General features: G+C 39.4%; 1 protein-coding gene across 2 annotated transcripts in view; it reads left to right on the plus strand.

Annotated features, from left to right (window-relative positions):
• Window positions 1–27,023, plus strand: part of LOC134532749 (monocarboxylate transporter 7) — a 139,938-nt gene extending 112,915 nt beyond the window's left edge. For both annotated transcript variants that reach the window (XM_063369563.1, XM_063369562.1), the window contains exons 4-9: window positions 8,496–8,701; window positions 9,683–10,447; window positions 11,391–11,616; window positions 15,858–16,033; window positions 19,247–19,469; window positions 22,983–27,023. In XM_063369563.1, coding sequence (XP_063225633.1) covers window positions 8,496–8,701; window positions 9,683–10,447; window positions 11,391–11,616; window positions 15,858–16,033; window positions 19,247–19,469; window positions 22,983–23,386 — 2,000 coding nt within the window. In that variant the 3' untranslated portion in view covers window positions 23,387–27,023. The remainder of the gene's footprint in view (window positions 1–8,495; window positions 8,702–9,682; window positions 10,448–11,390; window positions 11,617–15,857; window positions 16,034–19,246; window positions 19,470–22,982) is intronic.
• The last annotated feature ends 412 nt before the right edge of the window (window positions 27,024–27,435 follow it).

Genomic DNA, 27,435 nt, shown 5'->3' on the forward strand with positions numbered 1-27,435 from the left:
GTTAATGGTGTACACAACATATATATCAGATTATTATTTACAACGACGACAGACACTTTGACATGCTTTATATTCCTACCTTTGAGTTACGTAGTTATTTTCCCCTACCCCTTCTGCGAAAGCCATGGTATGGAGTTTTCCAGTGAGAACTTTGAAACCCTTAATTACTAGAAACCGTTCAGGGTAGGGTTCCGTTAGCATTTCCTCCCCATTGATACCCACACTACCTTGTCCTCTGAAACGACAGTATTATAGGTTTCAGGTAGTCTGTTTTTAAAGTGGTTTTGCTCTCGTGTGCGCCAGTCTTCTGCTTTCTTGGCAAACATCAACATGGATAATTTCGTGACGCGGAAGAAACGGAAAACAGAATCTGATTCTCACCTGGTAAGCTTGATTGTTTTATAAGTAGTGACTATTATTTAGGTAATATATTTTATTTAAGTGATTATGTAACGTTATTTTTTCCAGTAAATAAACAACTTAATACTTAAACAGTAATTATAGCAGAATTTAGTTTATTTACGAACTGAAACTTATATACCATTACTGGAATTTTTTTTAGCTCATCTCCATTCTGTAAGGCTAGCTGCTCTGTACGTTACATGTGAATATACAGGGAATAATTTTTTTCCTCGTCAATATGGAATTTAAAATCACTCCCCTTTTATTATCAAACGATAATTTTCACAATTCATGGCCGATAATCACTTTATAACATTTGTTATTTGATAACTGCAACACTGCACGAGTAAACAAAAGTAAGATTGAGAAAGAAGTATTTAAACGTTACACATCCGTATTTAAGTTAATAAGGAAGCAAACGCGTCTCTTTAATAACTAATCAAGCGGTATATTTTAACTAAATAATATTCACTGCCAAAATACTGATTATACTAAAAATAAGCCGAGAAATGTATGTGGTTCAATTAGCTGTAGGATAAATTTCATAGTTCTATCTACGAGATTTTTTATTTGTGGCATTAAGTTTTTTTTTCTTTTTTACCTGGTTGATGCCTTTACTAAATAAAAGAGTCTTTAAGGGTTTTAATATGATTCGATCGTTCATTTGATGTTGATCCGTTTATTAGCTTTGGAGCTTTGGATTTTTACGGCGCATCAAAAACTGTGAACAAAGAATTTCACGAACAGCATTTGAATCGCAGTAATTATGTGATGTGGCATAAAAAACCTGACAAAGTGTGAGTCGAACTCGCGCACGAAGGGTTCCGTACCATTAGGTTTGTTTGACTCGAGCTCTCTCGTGCTCCTCGGGAGTTGAAAGAGTTGGGAGCAAGTTGAGCTGAGGGCAAAAAGAGTCGGTAACTTTTAATACACGAAGAAAACGCGATTTTTTGTAAAATAATGATGGCGGAAAATATAGCAGACATCGTGATGAGAAATTTGTTTGAAAATGAAGATTCATCTGAAGATGAAGTAGCTATTGATTTACCATATATTGGACTACAAATTATGAGAGAGCTTGAAGGTAAAAAAATATATAAATATTGCTTTTTGACTTTAAACCGCCTGTGGTATGCATAAGCTAACCTGTACTAGGAAACTATTGCAAATCTTTTGATTGTTAAATAAAGGACGCCAAATAAGTTATATTGTAATGTTTTTCCGCTTCAATGTCGTCATCTATTAAAATATTACCGTCATCACCAAATGTAGCTTGATAACATATAGACTCCATCGTGAAAGTCGCGCCAAAACAACCAGCAGACGACTTGCCCTCGCAACTCTTCCTGGAGAGGAGGAGCATCGAGAGCATGACCTGAGTGACCTGAGAGCAACTTGCCCCCGCGAGTAGAACGACCTTCCGCCATACTGCTTCCGGAAAAGGGCGCCCCGAGAATTGACAGGTCAAAAAGAGACCTCGAGTCAAACAAACCTATTATCTATAAAAACGGCAAAAAAAATCATGTCTGTTGTATGGGATTGGGAGCCCCTCTTAAATATTTATTTTATTCTGTTTTAGAATTTCTTGTTATAGCGGCAACAGAAATACATCATTTGTGAAATTTTATTCTGTTTTCACGTTTGTTGTATGGGATTCCCCTTAAAAATTTGTTTTATTTTAATTTAATCATTTATTTTAAAGTGAATATATAACTAAATATTCTGTGAATATTTCAAGCGTCTACCTGTTGCCGTTTTCAATATCAAGCAAAAACGAACAAAAAAATCACGTTGGTTGCATGGGAGCCTCCTTAAATATTTATTTTACTATGTTTTTAGTATTTGTGTCTAACTATCACGGTTCATGAGATACAGCCTGGTGGCAGACGGACAGACAGACGGACGGACAGCGTTATATTCACGTATATTATTTTAATAGATTTTTTCATGGATATTTTATGTATTTAGGTTAGCAAATTATACAAACATGTTTGAGAGATCATTTCTTATAGTCATTAATTAATAATTACTAAAACATATGTTGCTCTGCTTTATTGTTAATATCACTTACGTAAAAATAAAGTGTATAACATACGAGCTTATCATCCAGAGAAGACTTGTTTCGGTTGACCTCTAGCGCAAAATTCTTAAACCACAGAATTCACGGGCGCGCCCATGCCTGAAGGGATGCCCTTCCAAGGGGAAACAAATTCAGCGCCCCCTCCCCAGACGCTCGGGTACCCCTTCCTTGTCGGGACGCGACCGTACCCTCAACCCAGCGTGGCCGTATTCCGGAACGTGCCCGAACCGAATCCCAGTGAGGAAACAAATCGGCGACAGTTTCAACAAACAGATGTCCAGCGCGAGGCCAGCATTCGAGCGGACGTATCGCAACCATCGATACAATTGTCACGGCAAAACAGTAGAGATATCGGCTTTTTTTCCACGAATAAAAAGGCGGGTTATTCTAATTTTCGCAAGTACTTTTTTTAAGCTTACGATTACCGATTTCTTTTTACGACCATCGAAGTGTGCAAAATGTATTTTAGGATAGTTTCGCCCCTGCTCGGTCGTTAGTAGAAACCTGTAAGATTCACTGAGTCGGAGCCGGACGCCCGAATGAATCTACAGAATTGGTACAGTTACGTCTTTTAGTTTAGTTTGTAATCATCGCTAAAATTCTTTTTTGTTTTTGAGAGTAGATTTTATCACGTCTTGGTGATCTTGAATAAATTTAAATGTTTGCTATGTTATGTGAGTTACATAAATAATACGTAAAAATTATTCAATTAAAATACTTTTTTTTTTTTTTTGGAGCGTAGGTTTGTAGCACGTCTGTAGAATGAAATGTTGGGTAGGTTAGGTCAGCGACTGTTTTAAATTACCTACTCTATGAAGTCTTGCGAAATGGTGTGCGGGTTTTTTTTTTTTTTTTTGCTCCGACCGCGAGATGTAGTAACGAGCGAGCGGCGAAACTGCCGTCTCCCCGCGGGGCGCAGGGGGGCGCACCGGGCTGCTAGGGTCGTCGAGCACCCTGCGGCCCGTCGCTTGGGGGGGGGGGGAGTTCGCCCCCTCCCTCCCCCCCGTCTGGGGCGGGGCGGCCGGCCCCTGCAAGCGGGTCAGCGCAGCGCCGCGACTTGCGAAACCCCTGCCCTCCCCGCGTGCACAGACACACCGCGGAGGCAGTGCGCGGCGAGGGACTGCCTCCTTGACCCGCCAGAGGCGCCGTCGTCGCCGCACCTTGCGTCACGTCTAGGGTTACCAGACGTCCGGCAAAAGGAGGACTAAAAGGAGGACTTGTCCTCCTTTTTATGTATTTTTTTGCGTCCGGCCGGATTTTCCTTAATGCTCCAAAATGTCCGGCTTTTTTATAAATTGAGATAATTCCTGCAGTTACACTCTGGGCAAAGCGCGCGCTGTCCGCTGAGTCATCCCACTAGTAAGTAGTTCTATGACAGCTTGACAGGTAGCAGCACATGCAGAAGCACGTGTTTTTAATATGCTGTATATGCGTAGTTTGTTTGATTCTTTATACTGAAACTGTATTAAATGCCAAAACATTGCAAAATATTTCACTCCATTGTAATTCATTCGTGGCTTTTTAAAATATATATATATATATATATATATATATATATATATATATATATATATATATATATATTGTCCTCCTTTTTAGTGAAATGCCCTCCTTTTGCGAGGTGAATGTCCTCCTTTTTTGTTATCAGTGTCTGGTAACCCTAGTCACGTCACGTCTCGTCGAAGTGCAGTCGCGTGTGGTCGTGTTCTCTGAACGATCTCTACAACGGCGAAAATTTTAATTTAATGCGATTTATTGGGCACAAACACCATTGCAGTCTTGCTCTGTTCGCCACGGGGGAAAAAAAAATCGCGAATGCAGAATAAGAAATTAAATTAAAAAAAAAAAAATTGCCTGTAAAGTCGGTTTACGGACGATGGTTTAACGTGTTGCACATCGGTTTGGCGGTTCAACTTGATATTAAAATTTCGAAATATTTTTTTAATTCTCTTTTGTGTTTCTTTTTTGTTATTGCACTTTATTTTGGAAAAATGGAAAAATAACCAAAAAAATTAATTAATAAAACAATAGTTTGGTTAAAGTACTAAATTTAATAGCTACTTTTGAAAAAAACCCGCCTTAACTTATTTAATATAATAGTAGATTCATAGGCCAATCGAGTGGAAGATAGATGCGGCGCAAGCGTACAATGAGCGTAACGGGACAATGAGCGTAGCGGGACAATGAGTCATCCTTTTTCGTGCGTGCAGCCGGCGTTCATCGATTTATTAGACGTCACGTCAAGAACCTTGGTTTGAACAAAGAAATGTCTCCACCCGCCCCTTCGACCCTGGTAGTACTTGCAAGCCTCCGTGAGACGTGAGACGGGCAGGCGAGCCTCCCAGTGGCAGCCCGCACCGCCCGCGATGACGATGGCCGACCTGCGTGCTGGCTTGGCTCTGCGGGGGGGTGTGGGAGGGGGAGAGGGTCTCCTTCAGGGAGCAGGTTCGCGCAGCCTCCGGGGAGGGTTTGCATAACAGGTTCGTGCCCCGCATGTCGGTCACGTTCAGACTCGCTGGCGCCCCGCCAGACACCCCCCGTCCGCCCCGCCAGCACTTGCTTCAACCCTCCCCCGTTCATCCTCCCCAACCGGCTAGTGGCGGTTAATATACATATTTATTTATTTGATATTGTGATCGAAACACAGGAAAAAAAAAGGGGGGGGGGAAGAGACCTAGTTTACAATTTTCGATGTGAAACTTCTTTTGCTGCGGGGGGCTACAATTTTCGAGCGTTACGAAAATTCCGATCGCATGAGGGGAATAGTTAGGTACGTGGTGAATGAGGGTACTGGCAAGGAAGATGTAGAAATAACGCAGCATACCTACTTGTAGATTTCCGTGCTTGCTCACTTGCATACTTGCTCTCTTGCACACTTGCACGCAATGCATACTCTACCTTGTACACTTCCACACTTGCGCAATAGCACAATTTAGCGCTCGCGTAACTTGCAATTATTTTTTTTTATCTGCGATCTCAGCCGAAGAGAATTAGGTATGTTTCCAATACCTAATATAATATATGATAAGCAAGAAGTTTTTCACTTCTGTTGCGCGTGGACTCCGCGCACATGTTTTTTTGTTATTAATTTTGGTGTGATTGTGTGTGCTGGGGGGAGGGGGGGGGGGGTTAAGCCTGCTGACCGGAGGGTTCAGCGTGGTATGGAATACCTCACAGCTAAACGGAGTCCGAGATGTAGAACAAAAAAAAAAATCAGGACAGTTATTTGTTGTTCTTAGATGGTATATAAATTGGGTTGGAAAAAGGATTTTTTGGGGGGGGGGGGGGTTGGGTTAGGAGGTAGGTCGTCCCATGGACTCTTCCACAGGACCGCCATTATCATAAAAAAAATAAAAAAAATAAAACATTCATTTTATCGAGGCAGAAGTTTGCTCTTGAATTTCTCGCCAGTAGCCCTATCGTCACGCGACAGTTTCACTCGGTGTTTCCCACTATCAGTGATATATATATACACACACACACACACCTGTGGGTATTTCCTGTTCTTGCGATAGCGTGGCCCCTCGTACGTGCCAGCTGTCTACTGTTCTCTACGCTCCTCTAGTGAAGCTCTTTCATTTCGTTTCGGCCGGGAAAATGTTTTGACGTGACGTCTAATAAATCGATGAACGCCGGCTGCACGCACGAAAAAGTATCCCGTTACGCACATTGTTCCGTTACGCTGTGTCCCGTTACGCTCATTGTACGCTTGCGCCGCATCTATCTCTCTTCCACTCTAATGTTTATAAAGTGAAGTGAAAAGTTAATGTGGTTTCCATTGTTATTACATTATTACAACAACAATTTCGGCAATAAAGGTTAATTATGTTTTAAAAATCTGATTACTAGTATAATTTCAAGTATTTATTCGTTTATTATTAAAATAAAAATGATTAAATTTTATTCATAAAGTATGCAATCATTTCATCAATGTTTTGTTATGACGTCACGTTGAACTATCGTCCGTAAACCGACTTTACAGACAGCCAATTTTTTTTAAAGGAGGAATTTTCATCGCACTGTCAAGAACATAAAAAGGCTCAAGAATATGAAACCTCCGCCAGTGTTCTGTGCTCCTGAGGTTTGGGTTCATATCGGAAGGCGGTCACGAACCATTACTAAACAACGTGGCTCTGTTGTTGTTGTTCTAGCTAGAGACCGGAACAATTCGCTGATTAACTTCGTGATATGCTGAAATTAAAATAATTATACATTGGTGCTGCTTCTGCTTTTGGATCACGTTCGATCTGGAAGACTGTCGGCCAATTAAAGAGACCCTCAATCAAATAAGTATCGAATCACAAGTTACCAAGTTCATACGCCTCACAAGTCAGCAGCCAATGAACAGGCTGAACGTTTGCCCGAGTATGCAGAAGGTTTCGTGGAGTCTGTCCTGGAGGTCATCGAACCCACGAATTCTTCCATTCTCTAGTTATAGCCATAGGATCGGATTGACGCACCTCTCAACGCTTTCCTGTTACTTTTTCCCTTCTCCCCGCATGCATAGCATTTTACAGTATGTTTCTCAAGCTCTAGTGTTTTTAAATACTGGCTGTAGCATTAATATTTGCCTCGGGGTTCTGTGCCCCCGGAGGGCCCCGATTAAGTTTCAATATTTTTTTTAATACTCTGGTTACCCTGATAGTACGAAAATTACAAATATATTGTTAGTAGAATTCATAGGAAACTTTATACTAGTATAATGAAGTAAACGCAGATCAGGTTCACTGCTATGACCACAGTAACGTTTATAGTTCTTTGAATGGTTCTTGCAACGGGCATGATTGTTTTAAGATGTTATTTTAAACACACGCCGTTTCCATAAATAATAACGGTCAAAAATATAAATATTTAAGCACACAAATTAAGCCAAAGTTACAAACATGGCACAGAAAATTCCGGGAAAGGAAAAATTAATACAGCACAGGTAGACACGATGCGAGATATAACTAAGAACAGTGAATGACAGAAAAAATACCTCGAACACAGCGCCCAACGATGTTACTAAACAGATATTATGGACAACAATATGACGAGAGCACAGAAAGTAGTCTTCCTAAAATTTCTTATGTTAGACAGTTTACACAAAAAAAAACATTTTCTGTACTTTTACAAAAGATTCCTTTGGAAACCAGTTGCCAAGAATTAGTTTGTAATAATACAATAAATTTATTGTATATTTGTACAACACATGGCTATGGTTATTTTTGCATACATGAAATACATATTTGGAGATAATACTGAGTATTTCGTACGAAAATCGGCGCATAATTTTATATTTTAATTAATGTTTCATCTAAGCATTTTTTTTTTAAACTATGGAAAAGAAAATCGAATAGTCAGCAGTTTGACTTTCGTTTGCTGTACTTATTAATGTGCGTCGTTAGTACATGAAAGCTATTCAGGGAACGGTGTAGGTACTGGGTCTGGAACAACACAAAGCATAAATGCCCGGTTAAGAATTCGAACCCAGTTATGCTGCGAACACTTTTTTTTTTATATAATGTTCGCAGGCTTGAAGTAGCTTGGCTTCTGGGTTGTAGCAGTCTCCTTGGCGAATAATTCACCGACGTTTCGGTCGGCATTGCAGTCGCCATCATCAGGGAGCAGTTAACCTACTTTTTATTTAGTGATAAAGGTTGTTTTTTTTGACGTGATAACGTCTTATAAATCTATGAACGCCGGCTGCACGCACGGAAAAAAGCATGATTCATTGTCACGTTCCTCCTGAGCCGAGCGTGCAAGAACCGGCCAACCACCGTGCGAATAAAAAACCTTCTATAATATCAAACAGTTTAAGGCGGTCTTTTTGACTAATTGTTCGTGATTATATTTTAAACAAATATTATTTAAATTAAATTTTCAAAAACTGTAAATAATATTTGAAAATTAAAAAATTAATGTTTTCTTATGACGTTGTCACGTAAAATTTTCGTCCGCAAACCGACTTTGCAGACAACAATCCACGTGAACTGGAGTGTGCAGAGCAGCGTGGTCGCCGTGTGTCCCTCAGGAGTGGGCTTCGGGCTGATCTACCTGCCGGCGGTGGTGTGCGTCGGCTACTACTTCGAGACGAAGCGGTCGCTGGCGACGGGCATCGCCGTGTGCGGCTCGGGAGTCGGCACGTTCGCCTTCGCGCCGCTCGCCACCATGCTGCTGGACAACTTCGGATGGCGCGGCGCCAACATCATCCTGGCCGGCCTCATCCTCAACTGCGCCGTGAGTCTCTCTCTCTCTCTCTCTCTCTCTCTCTCTCTCTCTCTCTCTCTCTCTCTCCTCTCTCTCTCCCCCCCCCCCTCTCCGACCGAGATCGATGCTATTGTTTTCCGGGGAAATGTGAGGCGTTCATTGGCAACCTTTAACGTCCCGAAATTCCAAAGTAAATGTTTGGCAACCTTGACTTTTTTTTGAAAGGAAACCTATTTTGGGCGCGATGATGGGAGCATAATTTCGAGGTCAAATTCCAATGCATAGTAAACGTGAAACTTTTTTTGTGAAGAGTTTCCGACGCGAAAAGGGCGTATGATAGGTTGCGGATTTAAAAGTGTTGTAAAACACTTACAACCCCCCCCCCCCCCCCCTCCTTCCTTACCGATCGATGCCATTGTTTTCTTCGGAAATCCGGGGAAATGTGAGGCGTTCGTTGGCAACCTTTAACGTCCCGAAATTCCAAAGTAAATGTTGGCAACCTTGATTTTTTTTTCAAGGGAAACTTATTTTGGGCGCGATGGGAGCAAAATTTCGAGGCCAAATTCCAATGCATAGTAAACGTGAAACATTTTTTTTGAAGCGAAAAGGGCGGATGATAGGTTGCGGATTTAAAAGTGTTGTAAAACGCTTACAACCTCCCCCCCCCCCCCTCCTTACCGATCGATGCTTTTGTTTTCTTTGGAAATCCGGGGAAATGTGAGGCGTTCGTTGGCAACCTTTAACGTCCCGAAATTCCAGAGTAAATATAGGCAACCTTGATTTTTTTTTTTTTTAAGGGAAACTTATTTTGGGCGCGATGTGAGCAAAATTTCGAGGCCAAATTCCAATGCTTAGTAAACGTGAAACATTTTTTGTGAAGCGTTTCCGACGCGAAAAAGGGCGGATGATAGGAAGTGTTGTAAAACACCTAGAAAGATAGTCACATATTGTTCAAATGTTTGATGCCGTTGTTGTGGCAGCTGGAGCAAAGGCGCGCTGGTTGGTGTGCAGGTGTTCGGGGCCCTGATGCGCCCGCTGGAGTTCCCCAAGGTGTCCAAGTGCAAGCCCTTGCTGCAGCGCATGGCCGAGGAGAAGCGCCTGCAGATGGAGCGCGGCTCGATCGGCGGCTCCTACTTCATGGTGCAGCTGCCCGACGGCACCATGGAGCGGCGCATGAAGATGCCCATCAACTTCGACCCGGGCGTGCACTCGAGCTTCAACCTGGACCAGATGGTGCCCGGCACGCCGCTCACGCCCGTGCCCACCGTCGCCACCCTGCCGACCATCTGCGAGGTGAAGGTTCCCGAGAACAGCGGCTCGAGCGGCGCCAGCAGCGCCGGCAGCGGCGACCTCAAGAAGGAGGGCCGGCGCATCGAGGACCTCAAGGAGGAGGAGGACAAGAAGAAGTCCGACAGCGAGAAGGAGAAGGGAAACAGGGAGGACAAGGAGAAGGACGAGCACGAGGAGCGCGAGAGGAAGCTGAACAAGGAGAACAGCGAGTTCACGAACCGCAGCAACATCCCGCGCAACGCGTCCCAGCCGGCGTTCACCACGCACGTGCAGGGCCTGCCCAAGAACGGGTCGGTGCCGTTCTTCGACCGCATCCGCAAGACGAGCGCCGGCGAGCGGTTCCGCCCCACGCTGGACGCCATCAAGGTGTCGCGCTCCAACGTCAACTCCAACGGCGACATCAGGAAGTCCATGCACCTGCGGCTGTCCACCTCTTCCTACATCGGCGGCAGTCGCAACAACAATGAGATGTGGTCCAAGACAGATGTAAGTCCCACCGTTGATGTTTGTCTCGTCGGACCCAGTGGTGGATCCGCCAGGGAGCTCGAGAGCCTGCTCTTTGTGACCCCAACTCACAAGCGCTTCTGGATCCACCACTGATTGGTCCCTTGTCTAAATTCACGGGAAAATATATGGGTAGAATTGTTTATACACCTATAAAATTAAATAGGTACTGGAGTTTTATAGATGTGTATACACACATGCATGCACAAATATTTGGTATTTTAGGATCATAGACCATTTTTATTTCATTTCATGTCATTCATATGTCTTTAAAACTCGTCAAAGTTGAGGTTATTATGTACAGACACACAGGAAGTGATCTTTTTAGTTTCCTGTGCAGCAGGTGTTAAACAAGGGCATGATGTTGCAATTGGGTGAGTATTACCACCAGAAATTCATCCTCAGAACATTAATCTTGTGGACCATAACCTCACTTTTTGTTCGTTCCATGCATGTAAGAAGTGTATTTGATAACATTGCAGCATTTTCCAGATGGCCATTGGCTTGCACGTACCAGTTAATGGTTAATGAATCATTTCATTGTCAAATGGTGAAACTCGTAATTGCATTGGTCCACTCATATTTGATACGTGGTGTGTGCACAGATCTGGTTTATTGTAACTTATTTTATATTTGTGCTAATATTACACAGAGCAGTGCTCATCAAAATCCTGGTGTTCATGCATGGTTTTGCTAACCATGTTTATAATTATTCAATGCAAAACTTGTAGGTGTTACAGGTCAAGACTTCAAAAGCTTGCTAGTTGTTACTGTACAGCCTAAGAAATGTTAAATGGAATTTATAGTTTTTAGTTTGTAATGATATTGTGTAAAACTTCAAGTTGATAGTTTTCTCAATGTCTGTGTGTCGAGTTACCTCGTGCACGGGCGGCATCCAGTTAACCGACAGGGTGGATTGCCGCAGATGGGCGACAACGAGAGTGTCATGTACAACTCGAAGACCAGCATCCCGAGGGAGCGGCGCGAGATGGTGCGCCCCATGTCGCGCAAGGACATCTTCTACTCGGGGAGCGTGATGAACCTGCCCGAGTACAAGTCCCAGAAGTCCCTGTCCAGCTACCGCCAGAGCATCGTGTCGCTGCCGCGCTACGCCCAGGAGCGCTCCGACTTGCCAGACGTCGAGAGGGGGTGTAAGCACCAGTTGCGCTCTGCTGTAAAGTATACTTTTGTGCTCCCATAGCTGCAAACTTTATTGGCTCTCTTTAAAAAATTACGCTCTCTAGGTTACATTTACGTACTTGTTGTTGCAAACAAGATTAGTCGTTAACAGACATTGTGTAAAAAAATTTTTATTGGCGTAGCTGTGTTCATAAAGTTGGGGGGGGGGGGGGGGGGGGGGGACAAATAATGATTTTGATGTCATGTAAACCCATTCCCCTCCTACTAAGACGGGGGATCCGGTGGTCCTCCACCGGAAAATTTTGATTTTAAAAGTGCAAAATAGCGCTTTTTAAGCAGTTTTTGTATCTAACCATTGGATACAACAATGTTAAAATTATTATTGTTTCTTTAAGATAAAATTTGATGAGTGAAGAAATTACAAATAAAGTTGGGCAGAATAATATTATAAAATAAAAATATTACGGTCTAGAAAGTTGGGGGGGACAGTCCCCTCCACCCAAAAATTTCAGGGGGACACGTCCCCCCCTGTCCCCACCAGTTCCTACGCCCCTGAATTTTTTACAGAGAAACATTTAGTGGAACTATGTACAGTTGAACCTACATATTTTTAGTTCATTACATCATCATAACTATTAAATTTAAAAATAGAGGTAATTAATATTTTCTAGAAAATAAATTTATAATACAGTGGTATTTATAACTGCAAATGCATGCTATAAAGTTTTTTTTAATGAAAACACTACAGTGTGACTGAAATCTAGTTATTTTTAAAGTTGATCATTCACATTACATTTCTCATTGTTGCATATTGGCAAGCAAACAATCAATTCCTTTAAACTTGTAGCCTTTTTCTCAAGAACCGCTTTTCTGTGTAGCCATTTTAATATTTCTTCAACAATAATTCATATCAGTTTAAAAAATATTTATATTTCTTCATGGGATAGTGATTGTACCATTATATCATAGACTCTCCTATTATCAAAGTAATAAGGAACTATATTATCTACCAATATGGGCAGATTTTATATCTGCTTTCAAGGAAATAACTTTCATGAATTTGATTGTTTTGTGTTTAAATAGCTCATATTTGAAAGTAGCTATTTTAATAGCTTATATTTGAGAGTAGCTATTTTAATCTTAGAATTTCAAGGGAATGTACTTGGCAACAATTTTTAAGCCTTCTTTCATATGTGATTGCCTATTTAAGTAATGTACCAGTAAATAACAGCAAAAGAAATTAAAAACGATGATGATGATGATGATAATGGTTGCAATACCATTTAGTCATTTTAAATACTGTTTTTTTAAATGATAAATATAAATTTAAATAGTACAAATTTAATTAAAATTCAAACTGCATTTTATCTTCCTAATGACCTACAGTAATGACAACATGTACTCTACCTTACTGTATGCCTTAAAACAATGTTTAACAAAAGTTTTGTCTAAATATATGCATGCAGTAATTATACATTTATTAAGTACTTTATGCTGAGATATGGATAGAGAACCAAAAATTCATACAGTGCAGTTTTGTATTAATTTTGAAATTAATATTTAGTGTTCAGTGCATCTGTAGTAGGTTTTGATAGTTTTAAGTCCAGATATTGTCCAGCTTGACCAAGGGCTATCTTAAAAAACTGTTACAGTCATAAGTGGTATGACTTGATCTATGTCTAGTCACCATAATATACTAAGATTTTCTTCTTTAAACCTGATGTCCGTTTCTAAAATGGTCAGAAACTGACTTGTCATCACAGTTATACCAATTATTGGTAAAGCAAACCAGCAACCAGGAAGTGTTATCACAGAACCCCAACAACTTTTTACCTTTTTTTTTTATACATAAAAACAGCTTCTTTTTTTTAAATAAATATTTGTTATTACACATGATGTACTGGTACCTATCAGATGACCACAGATTTTTCAGAATGTGTGAATTCTACAATGAGCAAATTATACAAGTTTTAATGAGTTAGGATATCTGTGCTCCCTTCCAAAGTTATCATTTGGCATTTTGCTTATTTTGTTTTGATATAAGTGGACTTGATGGTTCAGTGAAGATTACTCTTTAATCTGGGGACAAAAAAAAAATCTATATAGAGTACAATGATATTATGAAAAGTGTTAATAAGCTGCTCTGTGGCAAGAAAAATATCTGAGAAAGCTGTATTTAGGACTACAGCCACCAGGCAAATTTGGCCCATCGTTCAAAACCACTGACTCATCTGACTCCATATCAACATCAGAACCATTAGCATATCCACGTCCATTACCAAACAATTTTTAGCATTCTCCGTCGCTTCTCTTGAGGTAGATGGCTGAGGCTCGCTCGAGCACAAATTTTGCACCTCATTTGGGGGCTCGTTTTGATCCACTGGCTTTTTCTCTCAGCTACTTTTTGCCTCGTTCAATACCTACGACAGTCTGCATTTTTAATTGCTTCTGATCGTGCAATTTCACTTGTTTTCATTCTTTTCTCCAATATTTTTTTTCGCTTAGGCATTTTGCGATTAATGGCTTCAAAACCACAGTTAGTAACTTTAATATTCCACTCAACTAGCACCACTCAGTGCTCACATACAATCAACTTAAAGTTTAAATCATGCAAATCAGAGTATTACTTTCAGTCTCTCACTGATTTCAATTAGATGCTCTTCACCAATGCTCATTACGTCATCACTGCAAATCTTAACTGGGTGTGTTACACTTAACGACCACAAGCAAAGTCTGCTTTACTAAGAGATATTTAATTCAATTCTGTAGCTCTCATATTTTACGAGTTTTTACCCGTTGGTGAATCCTCAGCCGAAGTGACACCCAACCCGAGATTAAAGACATTCATATTCCTGTTGGAAATTCATGTCAAAACACAAGAGCATTACTATTTAAAAAAACTCTCTGCTGTCAAGTTGTTTACGTGATTGGTATCTCTTCTTCAGAAAAATAATTATGTACTATAAACAGATTAACGAGTTGCAGAGAAATTGCTTGCGATCAAGTCGAGAAATGTCCGAATTCACCCGAAGAAATCTGATTGCAATTGACTTGATCGGTGCCAGCTGACAGAATGTGCTGAACCATGTGATACTGAATTAAAGAGTGCCAGCTGTATTTCACCTCATTTCATTCTCATGATACAACAGCCCAATTTTGAATGAGACTTGTTTTTGACTTGGACTTAGATTGGCACTTTATATGCTAAGATTCTCAAATTAAAAGGACAATTATTATGCAAGCAGTAAGATTTGCTGGAGTAAAGCAAACATTTAAATAGAATCTGAATGTAAGTATATTCCAGTAATATAAATTGTTATTGAATTTAATGGGTGGACTCTCCATCACAGACAGTTCCGCTAATCGGAACCCTGTCTGGATCAGTGAAATACCGCTTTAAACGGAATTTGCCATAAAATGCAGGTGATGACGTTTGAGATGGTAAAATTAATTTTTTTTTTAATAAATATAACTTTTACTGCATCTTAATGTTAGTTTTAATACTGTTGTTTACATAGACATAATACATACATAGACCTAACTTTTTAGCCTACAAACTAATGTAGGATTAAAAAAATAAAACCTTAATTGTGTGTGTTTTTTGTTTAAATATTATCTGAATTAATTGATAGACAATATATTACAGTTTTATATTTAGTCTAATTTTGTTTTTAAGATGAGTATTTCGGTGTTGTTTTTATTTTTATAAGAGCAATTTTTTAATATGTACTCCACCTAAATACTAAATAATGGTAAAATTTATATGTTGTATTTTTATTCTAAAATAATTTGTGTTAAATTGGTCTAAAACAGATACATTCAGAAAAGTAAAAATAATTTAGCAAGTATTTGTTGGTTTAAATGTGATCCTATAAGAGATGCACAGTAAAACCAATGAAACTTAATTTTTTTGATCCATGCACTACGGTACAAATTTTTTGACTGGAAATAAAAATATTCCTTGAATTTCGAACATTAAATGATTACTTTTTTTTATGATTTGTGTTAAGTTTTGGTAAAATGCTACTTAATTCCACGATAGAACTTGCATTTCGGCCTTATGGTTTTCGGTGTTATTTCGGTTTAAATGTGAGTCACCGTTCGATCTCGGCCCTGTTGATGGATGCCCGGATCGGCAGGACCCCGCTGTAGTTAAAATGCCGTGGCAGCCACCACGTGTTGGTGGCGCGCGTTCTGCCGGGTTGTCACCCCTAGCAGCGTTGCGTGCAGCTGCCGCGTCCCTGGGTTTCAGCCGGCTGCTGCCCGTGCTTCGCGCTGCCCGAGTCGTTCCGCTCCACCCTGGCCACCATGATGGACATGTCGCTCCTCAAGGACCCCGTCTTCATGCTGATCAGCATCAGCAACCTGTTCGGCATGATGGGGCTGTACGTGCCGTTCTTCTACCTCGTCGACGCCGCCATCAAGGACGTGAGTCCCCGCCTTCGAGGCCCGTTGAGGGGGTGGTTTCCTCAATTATTTCGCTGTTTTGTCCATTATTCTGAGTGACTTCACAACACAAAATGATCTATTGATTTAATAAGCATTATTTGATTTAAAAGTTTTTGAGAAACTTAAAAGGCCAATTTCTATGTCTTCACTAGCATGAAATAACAGCATGTAATCATGTTGTTTACAGTTTTAAATTAATTGTTTGTGTGAAGCCTATGACATGTGTTGCTTCATTTTTGTTGTATATCATTAACTATTGATTAAAGAAATTGGTTTTTCACCACAATTCTACAAACCTGAATCATCAAGGTTTTGGAAAGTTCAAATTTCTATTGATTTGTGAACGATATACAGAAAAATTAAGTGATACATGTCAGGGGCTACACGCAAACAATTAATTTAAAACTGTATACAACACAATTACATGCTCTTAGTTCATGCTAGGGTTGTCATACAAATTGGCCATTAAGTTTCTAAAAAAAAAAAAATATTAAATTATTATGTATTATAATTATCATCAAAAACACAAAATTATTGAAGCAAAATAATTTAGGATACTGACCTCTTTGTCACGATAAGGTTTCATTTCCACAATCTAGCTACTTATTAGAGTATTGCTTTGAAGCGAAATTCACACTGTGCTGGCAAAGAGAAGAACGCGGTGTGAGAGAAAATGTACTAAAAAAGTTACAATGGTGTTGTATTTCTATGTCTATGTTTTTTTTAAACATAGAGTGTGAGTGATTTAAATCAGTATTTTGGTAATATGCCATTGCCAGTGAGCACTGTTTGTCATAGAGAAAACCCAAAGAACAAACAAAGAAAACTGAATACACAAATACACAGAAAACAAACCAAAATCAGCCGGGTGCAGGTGTTTTTAATATTTTTTGTATTAATTATGTTTTAGTGAAAATTTTATCAACATAATGAGTGTTGCATGTTATCAACTACAGTGTAAACTCTATATATAACAACACTTAACGGACTGAGCATTTTTCGGCTTTATTGGTCGTTAAATGGAGAGAAATAAAAGATATCATTTTACTATTCTATAATAATATGTATTTACTAATATAGTACACATTTTACACAAGAACATTAATATTCATACAATTAATAACACTTATTGTGTAGTCTGTTATCTTTGTCTGATGTTTTTTGCTGCTCCAATATTTTAATTGTATTTTCTTATGTTTCTTCTTATTTTAATTATATTTTCTTCATTTTTCTATATTGTAGACACGGTAGAGCAGCTAAATCCAAAGCGTCTTCCAACATCACTGATCTTTTCTCCCGCCTCTATTGAGCGTATTTATAAAATGTTTTCGTCAATACACAAACATTTTCGTTTACTCGCCATGTTTACAGTTCGAAAGTCTGTAAGCAACTGCGATAATGATAACGTGTAACAACTTGACAAAAGTCTAGTGACTGACCTAAACATGTGCAAGTTCATCATACAAAAACAAAAGACAAAATTTCTTAGTATCTCCGGAACATCAATTGAAGTAAACATGTGCTAGATATTAAAGCAACAAAACAGTAAACAAAAGACCTCCTTGTCTAGCTCAAAATTCGGCCTGAAGTGGACATTCATTAACAATTGCAAAAATCATTTGGGCGCTGAAAAAATCTTGTAAGCTCCCAAAAATGTTACTATTGTCGATTAGTTTATTGAAATAATGTCTCTCGGACACAGACTGATATTAACATATTTTTATTAATACTCGTAGAAAAATCACAATCATTGTGGCAGCCATCTTGCTACCACAAAAAAATAGTACATGTAGAGTATACAAATCTTCGCACATAACTTCGTCATAGATTCCAAAACCACTAACTGTTCATAGGTACCGAAGGATGAATATTTGAGTATACATAGTTTGTAGATAAGTCCCGTAGTTACACACTAACTCACGGTACGAAACCGAAAGACTACGTCCTTGGAACAATGGTGCGATCACTCTGACATTGCTGTGGGCAACACCTGCGAACTGTGGTCAAAAATTCTAGACAAAAGTTCCGAAAGATGAAAATGAGTTTATGATAAAAGGTAGCGCCCGGACCACAGCTGCGAAATTCTCTCTTCAACCAAAGAATTATCTGCTTTCGTGAGCCCTTACCTGACCGCGAATCTTTCGAAACCTCATTCAGACAAAGACTGCCTGAGGCTATTGTGCATTTATGTACCACCTGGAGGAAATCGACTGCCTCTTAGGCTTAGCCAATCACAGCACATCCCTCACAAACCATAGCAGGATACAATTTCTGAGCTCTCCTAGCAACGTGTTTTTGGCAAAGTGTACAAGAAAAAAAGATCACGAAAACTATTAACATTATTTTCAGCCAGTCACAAAAATACCTTGACAAATTACTAGCCAATACGGGCGCATACATAGCAACAGCCGCCCGACATACTCCAACACTTTTTCTCACAGCTACAAACACTCTGACCCTCTCTAATTATTACGCAACTGGCCAAACTATTGCATCAGCTTACCTTCAGATAAGGATTATAGCAAGGAAAAAAAAATTCAAAATAAAATTATGTTAAAATGCCATTTACGTACAAAGCAAACCGAAACAATACCTACAAAATATGTTAAATCACATAAAAACATAAATTTACAACCAAACAAATAAAAACAAAGCCTAGAAGCTTATTTATTACAAAGCAAGCAAATCATCAGAATAACTTAAAATCATGAAATAATTTAAACAATGATTATAAATCATATAGCGAACAAAGGATTACTTCTTAACAGCAATAAAAAGCTGTTATTTAAGTATTATCAGCAAACCTAACCAATGTATTGAACATGCGAAACAACTTAATAAAGCGTTACTTAAACCATTTAATAACCGGGAAGGACATAAGCCTGGGTTGTTACAAAGTAAATACATTGTCCGTATGAGGAAAATTTTGGAACTTTGAAAATATGACTTATAAGCTGGTAAACATTATAGGCAGGAACATTATAACAGGGCTCTATTGTGAGGAGGCCCAGTAAAATTATTTGCCTCCAGGCCCTTACTTTTTTGTCGACGACCCTGGATATAATACACTGGCTTCTTAGGCCTTCTTTTCTTATATTTCTTTTCTTTCGTACTTCACTTCAGAATCACTGCATGAGGTAGTCGTGTTACCGAGTCTTATTTTCACAAGGGTCACGGTCCTGTTGCTCGCAGGGCATCGACCCAAGCGCCGCGTCGTTCCTGCTGTCCATCATCGGCATCACCAACACCATCGGCCGGGTGGTGTGCGGCTACATCGCCGACTTCCCGTGGATGGACTCCCTGCTGCTCAACAACATCTGCCTGCTGCTGAGCACCGTGGCCGTCGCCTCGACGCCCTTCTGCACCACCTACACCACCTACATGATCATGGCCATCTTCTTCGGCATCGCCATATGTGAGTGCTCTTGTCTCCCCCCCCCCCCCCTCCATCCACCCCGCACCCCGGTCCTTTGGGCCGGCGACCACCCGTGGTTCCTCGAAGCTCCTGCTCTGACGTCGTCTCTCTACCCACAAGTTGGTTGTATTTGCATTTACCTGTCATCACTGTTGAGTGTTGATAGAGCCAAGATTCAGTGGCAGTGGTTCTCGAAACCTTCTTTTCAAGTAGATTGCATTTAACATTGTACAATATTAATTGTAGACGAACCGTAAACCAATTTCTGAGAAATATGTCATGATAATTAACGCCTTACAAATATATACTGACGGTCAACTCAAGATTTGTTTACAAGCCAAGGTTGGATAAAAGAATGACGGTCAGGCGAGGGCCAATTAAAATTTTCTATTACAATTTTTAGAACATTAATTTAGAATTGATATATTTAGTACATTTTATTTTTTGTTCAAAAACACCCTTTTAACTATAGTACTGCAGTAAAATAACACTTTAGTAAGTTTGGAAAACTATGATTAGGAATTACAAGAAAATATAAAATTATTTAGTGTTAAGGGTGGTTGGAGTAAGGGATTGGGGGAGGGGGGATTTGTGGCTTGCTGATATGGCCAGTGTTACAAACAGTAAAAAAACCTTTATAGCACCTGTTCTGAACTAAATCAAAGCTCAAGCAAAACCTTTAGTGTTGTTCAAATAACACTTAATAAAGATGTGTTAACAAAAAGAGCGGTATCCGTAATGAAATGGTAAATTAGAGTAATTACAATTATTTTTTAAGTAAAACTTCTTTGCTGAAGGGGCTACAATTTTTGAGCATTACAAAAATTCCAATCGCACGAGGAGAATAGTTGGGTACGTGGTGGGGGAACCGGCAGAGAAGGAGAGTGCGTCAGCGGCGACGCCACTCCAACGCATGTGCTAGCGGTCGAATGGGAAGATGGTAAAAAGGAAAGGGGGATATGTACGTAGCGTAGCATGCTATATGCTAGTTGTACGGCCGGATGGGGAGATAGCAGGGGAGAGGTAGAAATGACGCAGCAATGATGTTCTGCTTGTGTTTGTCTACTCCTCAGTTTTCGTAATGGCTATCGATTGACACTACCATATTTCTTTTATTTAGTTTAATATATCTACAATTTATTTATTCATGTGGAAAAAAAATATTGGCTTGTGCAATTTATACATAGCATTATTTTTTTTCATTTGAGATCATATCTGGATCCTAACTATCCTCAATTATCTTTTGTTCAATAAAAAATAGTAATAATTTATCTCTATATATATCTAATGAGCAAGGAGTGTGGACCACATGCACACTTTTTTTTTATATCTAAACACACATTTCTCTGAAATACCACAGGGCGCACCTGGAAATCTTCTTGGGTCCATCATTTAAAAACCACTGTTTTATGGTGTTATAAGAAAAAAGAATTGTCATTTATAAATACATAGTGGATTTTGTCTTTATCATCATTAAAAATTACATTACATGATATTTATGTTTGAAGCAAAATTGCATTTGTCCACTCTTCAAATAAATGTCATAAGACACATAAAATGTGTACATAAAACAAGGCAATATTATATTGATGAGAGTAAACATAAAACTTCTACTAAAACATACATTATTCTTCAATAATGTTCCATAGTTTAAGAAAAAGTTATAAATAAATTAAAAATAACTTTTTTTTAAATTCAGTGTCCAAGCCAAGATTTTATTGTTTTATATTTTGACTAGCTTCATTGTGAAAAATTCACCATTTAATTTTTATCTTTTTTTTTAGTTCCTTATGTTTCAATTAAACTTTTAGAAAGCTGTATATAAAAATTAATTGTGTTCATAAATAATCATAAATACGTAGGCCACCTATTGCCAAAACTATAAAAAGGAACTAATTTGCAGCAGACATTACTTTTTCTGGAGTTTTATTTAATTAATTTTGTGTAATTTTTACGATCCCTGTTTAAACTCGTTACACATTTAATGCAGCCTGCATAGACAACTTTGCTTGTTATTTGCTTTTTTTAAGGTAATGTTAGATTTTTTAGGTTTCAGGGGGTAGGGGACCGTATGCCTCTCGTTATGTCTAAATTTTATTTCATGTAGAGAGGAGGTAGATATCGCACATGGTTCCGTTTAGAAGACCTGGGAATCGTGAATGGAGAACGCGATCAGCGAAACGCGGGGAACGGTGCTCGGCTGGTCAGACGTGTGTTCTGGACGAGGCAGGCGCTGATCCGGGAACGTGTGTTCCAGCCGGCTACATCTCTCTGACTGGCTAGTTAGACGTGTGTTCTGGACGAGGCAGGGGCTGATTCGGGAACGTGTGTTCCAGCCGGCTACATCTCTCTGACTGGCTAGTTAGACGTGTGTTCTGGACGAGGCAGGGGCTGATCCGGGAACGTGTGTTCCAGCCGGCTACATCTCTCTGACTGGCCAGTTAGACGTGTGTTCTGGACGAGGCAGGCGCTGATTCGGGAACGTGTGTTCCAGCCGGCTACATCTCTCTGACTGGCCAGTTAGACGTGTGTTCTGGACGAGGCAGGGGCTGATCCGGGAACGTGTGTTCCAGCCGGCTACATCTCTCTGACTGGCTGGTTAGACGTGTGTCTGGATGAGGCAGGGGCTGATCTGGGAACGTGTGTTCCAGCCGGCTACATCTCTCTGACTGGCTAGTTAGACGTGTGTCTGGACGAGGCAGGGGCTGATCCGGGAACGTGTGTTCCAGCCGGCTACATCTCTCTGACTGGCTGGTTAGACGTGTGTCTGGATGAGGCAGGGGCTGATCTGGGAACGTGTGTTCCAGCCGGCTACATCTCTCTGACTGGCTAGTTAGACGTGTGTTCTGGACGAGGCAGGGGCTGATTCGGGAACGTGTGTTCCAGCCGGCTACATCTCTCTGACTGGCTAGTTAGACGTGTGTTCTGGACGAGGCAGGGGCTGATCCGGGAACGTGTGTTCCAGCCGGCTACATCTCTCTGACTGGCCAGTTAGACGTGTGTTCTGGACGAGGCAGGCGCTGATTCGGGAACGTGTGTTCCAGCCGGCTACATCTCTCTGACTGGCCAGTTAGACGTGTGTTCTGGACGAGGCAGGGGCTGATCCGGGAACGTGTGTTCCAGCCGGCTACATCTCTCTGACTGGCTGGTTAGACGTGTGTCTGGATGAGGCAGGGGCTGATCTGGGAACGTGTGTTCCAGCCGGCTACATCTCTCTGACTGGCTAGTTAGACGTGTGTCTGGACGAGGCAGGGGCTGATCCGGGAACGCGTGTTCCAGCCGGCTACATCTCTCTGACTGGCTGGTTAGACGTGTGTCTGGATGAGGCAGGGGCTGATCTGGGAACGTGTGTTCCAGCCGGCTACATCTCTCTGACTGGCTGGTTAGACGTGTGTCTGGATGAGGCAGGGGCTGATCTGGGAACGTGTGTTCCAGCCGGCTACATCTCTCTGACTGGCTAGTTAGACGTGTGTCTGGACGAGGCAGGGGCTGATCCGGGAACGCGTGTTCCAGCCGGCTACATCTCCCTGACGTCCATCATCCTGGTGGACCTGCTGGGGCTGGACAAGCTGACCAACGCGTTCGGGCTGCTGATCCTGTTCCGCGGGGCCGCCGCCATCGTGGGCACGCCGCTTGCGGGGGCCGTGTTCGACGCCACGCAGAGCTACTCCCTGTCGTTCCTGATCGCGGGTCTGTTCTTCCTGGTGTCGACGGCGACCAGCTTCATGGCGCCGGGCGTGAAGCGCTGCATGGCGCCCGCCTCGCCGCCGCCGCTGCCCGACGCGCTGGCGCCCATCGACGAGGACGAGGAGGAGGACCAGGGAGCCGTGCCCGAGATCGTGGAGACAGGCGCCTCGCCCATGGGCTCCGCCGTGCGCCAGCCGCAGGAGATCAAGCAGATCGAGTCCGTGCTCTGAGCGCCATCGTCCTTCGACTGCCGGCAACGCTGTGTCCTGAACAGCTGTTCATGTCTCACGTTCCGAGCTTTAGTTTCTGACGTCATTTTTTTCAAACTGCGACGCTGGAGCCACTGTCCTTCTCGTAGCTGCCGGCCGGTGTTTAAACACGTGGTTTATTTGCCAAATTTCATCTTACTGATAGTTATCAGAATTACTAAGTTACTACTTTTGCATGATGATTTTTACCATTAAATAAACATATACTTATTTGGTGTGCTAGACATGAATGATATTGTGTTCCACTAGCACAGAAATAAGAATTTCAGTGTTTTGAATATATATATTTTTTTGTTATTGTGTATGTAACTACTCTGTATTTGTTTGTGTTTCTTATAAATTTTTTTTATGTTAGTTGTATTTTTTTTTTGAAATTGTTTAATTTGTTTAATGTGTATCACTGACTTTGATTTCTTTAATTTCTCTTTATGCTGATATTAATTAGATTTTATGCAAACTGATGAATTGTTTTTCTTGGCATTATATGCATAAATGTGTATGGGACTTTTTTTTCTCTCAAGTGCAAAGCTCAAGTGCCATATAGTCTCTTAACAACTTTGGTTCTTGTTTTGCATATTTTCATTCTTCCTCGTGAACATGAAATGAAAAGCCAGATTTGAAGCAAAGAGTGTAATTTTTGACTCTGACACATTTTCTCAGGATTTTACTGTGAAAAAATGGCCTTGCAATCGTTCCAAACATGGCAATATATTTGTGATATAAAAAATGGAATTTAAGAGTTTTAGAACCTGTTAATAACAACAAACACTGTTACAAAATACCATCACTATGATTTGAAAGACTTTGTGATTAGTGCGGGTGATAAAGTTTGAAGATAATTGCCAGGATATATAACAATTCAGAATGATAAATACTTTTAGGTACACAATGAAAATGTTTATGTCTGTGCTGCCCTCACTTGGTGAAGAAGTGTGAAGAGTATTAATAATGTGATACAGTGAATACATTTTGCTTTCTTAGAAAATTTTTGGTAATGTTTTTCCTTCATTAACTGTGATAATATTCTGTACGCAACAGAACACTTTGTGTCAGTGTAAGAAACAATAGTGTATGAATTGTAGCCATCAGATCCAAGTGAAACGAGTCTGTCTATTTTGTTACTGTACAGAGCAAAACTGAGAAAGATTTTTTGTAAACCCATTAAGTCTCATCTGTTTGAGATAACCTGATTGGATTAGAGAAAGAATTTAATGGAAAGTATTGTAAAACTAACGAATTGAGTGTCTGACATGTGCACTCATAAAAGATTTGTAGCGCTGGAATTATTTGTGAATGGCCACGTACCCTACATAACGTGAGTACAAGTTTTTTATTGTGCTTACAGCAATATGATTCATCAACCTGCTGTAGAGGTGCTAATAATCAGATCGTGAAGGTTTTAATTCATGTGTTCATAAGTTGCAGTATATTTGGACCATATTGATATGTTGTAGACTTTGTGTTAACTTTGTTAGATTTAGTTTAAATGGGAAAAAATTTGCCTAGCAAGTTTTTTCCACTGTTGTAAAAGAACTTGCCATTACATTACTGTTCACTCAAGTCTAATTTTGATGTTTGGCTTTACACATGCATCCTTGTTAACTGATAATAACTGATAACTATATTTTAACATGAAAAATCTCTCTTGAAATAAATTTTACTGTTGATTTCATCTGTGACTCATAATTTTAATAATTGTGTATTATTTTCCAATTTCAAATGAATGAAATTTTGAATCAATAAAATGAAACTGGCTCATTTTATTGAATTTTAAAATAATTTTTTATATAATAATTAAGTTTTGAGCAGAAAGGAATATTCTTGTCTATACAAGTTTTGTTCTTGTTTATCACTTTTCCCGAAACTTTTAACAGTTTTATCTGTGTTATGTACTAGTTTGCACTCACACAAAGTAGAAATGCTTTGATCCATTCAGAAATGTCATAGCAGGTTCCAGTATAGTTTTCATAAGAATCAGTTTAATGTACTCTAAGTTTCATGACAATACAGTGTTTAAAATTATGTATTGTTCAGTTTTAAAATTAATATATAATTTCTCTTGGATATCTTACATTATTTTTATTATGTAGAAAAATTTTAATTATAATATTTGAAAGAGATTCTTCTCGTAAATTTAAAATGGTTGGGGAATGATTAAATTGTAAACACATAATGAGAAAAAACCTCATTATATGTTGTTATTATTTTACTATAAATACAAAATTTGTCAGTAAAATAAAAAATAAATGTGAGAGAGTGGACATATTAATAATGGAAAAAAGAACATGAAACACAAATTATAACAAATTTATTTTGTGAATGTTTACCAGTCTCTAAATAACTAGTTAAATTGTAGCTGAATGAATAAAATTTCCACCAAGCACGTTTCTTTGTAGCATTAAATTAACATAACACAATACGGTCGCAGTCAATATCTTGTGACAAAATCACGATGTCTCTGTACACTGTACACATTTTGGGGCCAACATATTGCAAAAAGGAAGTACATAAATTTTGCCATAAAATAAATAAACTCACAACAAAGGATTGAATATGGCTTATAGTTAATTAATTTCTATTTTAATTTCAGGGTATGCAATTAGTTACTTACATAATTTGTGACTAATTCATGCAATTAATATCTTCACAGTGCAAAACTTGCTGTCATTAATTCTTGAATAGTGTGCTGATGGTTATTGTTAGTGCTCATTTTATGAGTTCTGCATGGTAAAAATACATTTGGAACAGCGAAGTGCATTTAGTGATGATCTAACTGTACATATTAAACTATGTAAACTATAAATTTGGTGGTATTTTCCATTATCTTGCACTGTCCACAGCTGTGTGTTTTAGACTAGGCCATGAAATGCTGTGCTACACAAGAGACCCTTTAAAAAATTGTTTTAATAACTATAACGTTAGGAAATGTTGTCCACGTTATAACTCTCATATAAATTTCAGAAATGTTGAGGTATTTAGTGGTAATAGTTGTGTGTTCATAAAGTGTAACAATTTTTTTTTTTTTACTTCTATTTAAAACATTTTATTCCATACGAATGCAGAAGCTAGTTATTTGAAATATTTTATTTTCTCTGATGTATTCATTAATTTTTTTTACTAGAAAAAATATATGTTTTAAGATATATAGATATTCTGGTTTAATAACTGTAGATGCTAATGCTATCTGCAACTCTGGTACAAATCTTGAAATATTCTTTAATGTTATGAAGTTAATTCATAATAAACACTTTTGAATAGAAATATTTATAGCTATGCATGTACAGAAGTGATGCCAGTTCTATACGCAGTAAAACCACTTTCAAAAGTATTTTCCAGAGCTTCGAGATGTATTTTATTAATTGATCTCATTAGATAACCATACTGTAGATTTTTTCATTCTTGAGTTGGGTGTGTTATCTACCATGATAAGCGACCATGACTATAAAGTGGTAATAAATGGAAACTAAAAAAAGTGAATTGGATTTCATGGCAAAGGTTAACAATACAAACACAGTATTGTTTTATTTATTTCTAGCTAGTGAAAGTTGATTTGTTAAACAGAAATTTGTCATGAGTGCAATAAAAATGTCTTCTTGTATTTGCAGTTTCCTTCTTTCTTGGTCACAACATTGTAATATTTTATAATTTTTATTTTTTGTAAATTTTATTTGCAACTCTGAAGTCATTTCCCCAAAATGTTTTGTAAGCCATCAGTAGGAACCTGACAAATTGTTTTCTCAATTCATTATATACTGCCCTAATCAGAATGACCGAATTTCAGGGTTTTTCTAAGTGATTCATTCAGATCTCACAAGGTATAACCTGAGGCAAACATGAAACTACGCCTCGAAACAAGTTTTCCGTGGCGAATCTGAACTTTGCCGGTTCACTTGGTTGGCGACGGGTGTTGCCCTGATGCCACGGCAGCTGGTGATGCTGGCGCACACGTTCAGTATGCGTCGAGACGGCGACGACACAGCATCGGAAGAGCACTTTGCATTCTCCGTTTC

This window comes from Bacillus rossius, chromosome 6 (genome assembly GCF_032445375.1).
Source record: "Bacillus rossius redtenbacheri isolate Brsri chromosome 6, Brsri_v3, whole genome shotgun sequence".
NCBI classification, from domain to species: domain Eukaryota; kingdom Metazoa; phylum Arthropoda; class Insecta; order Phasmatodea; family Bacillidae; genus Bacillus; species Bacillus rossius.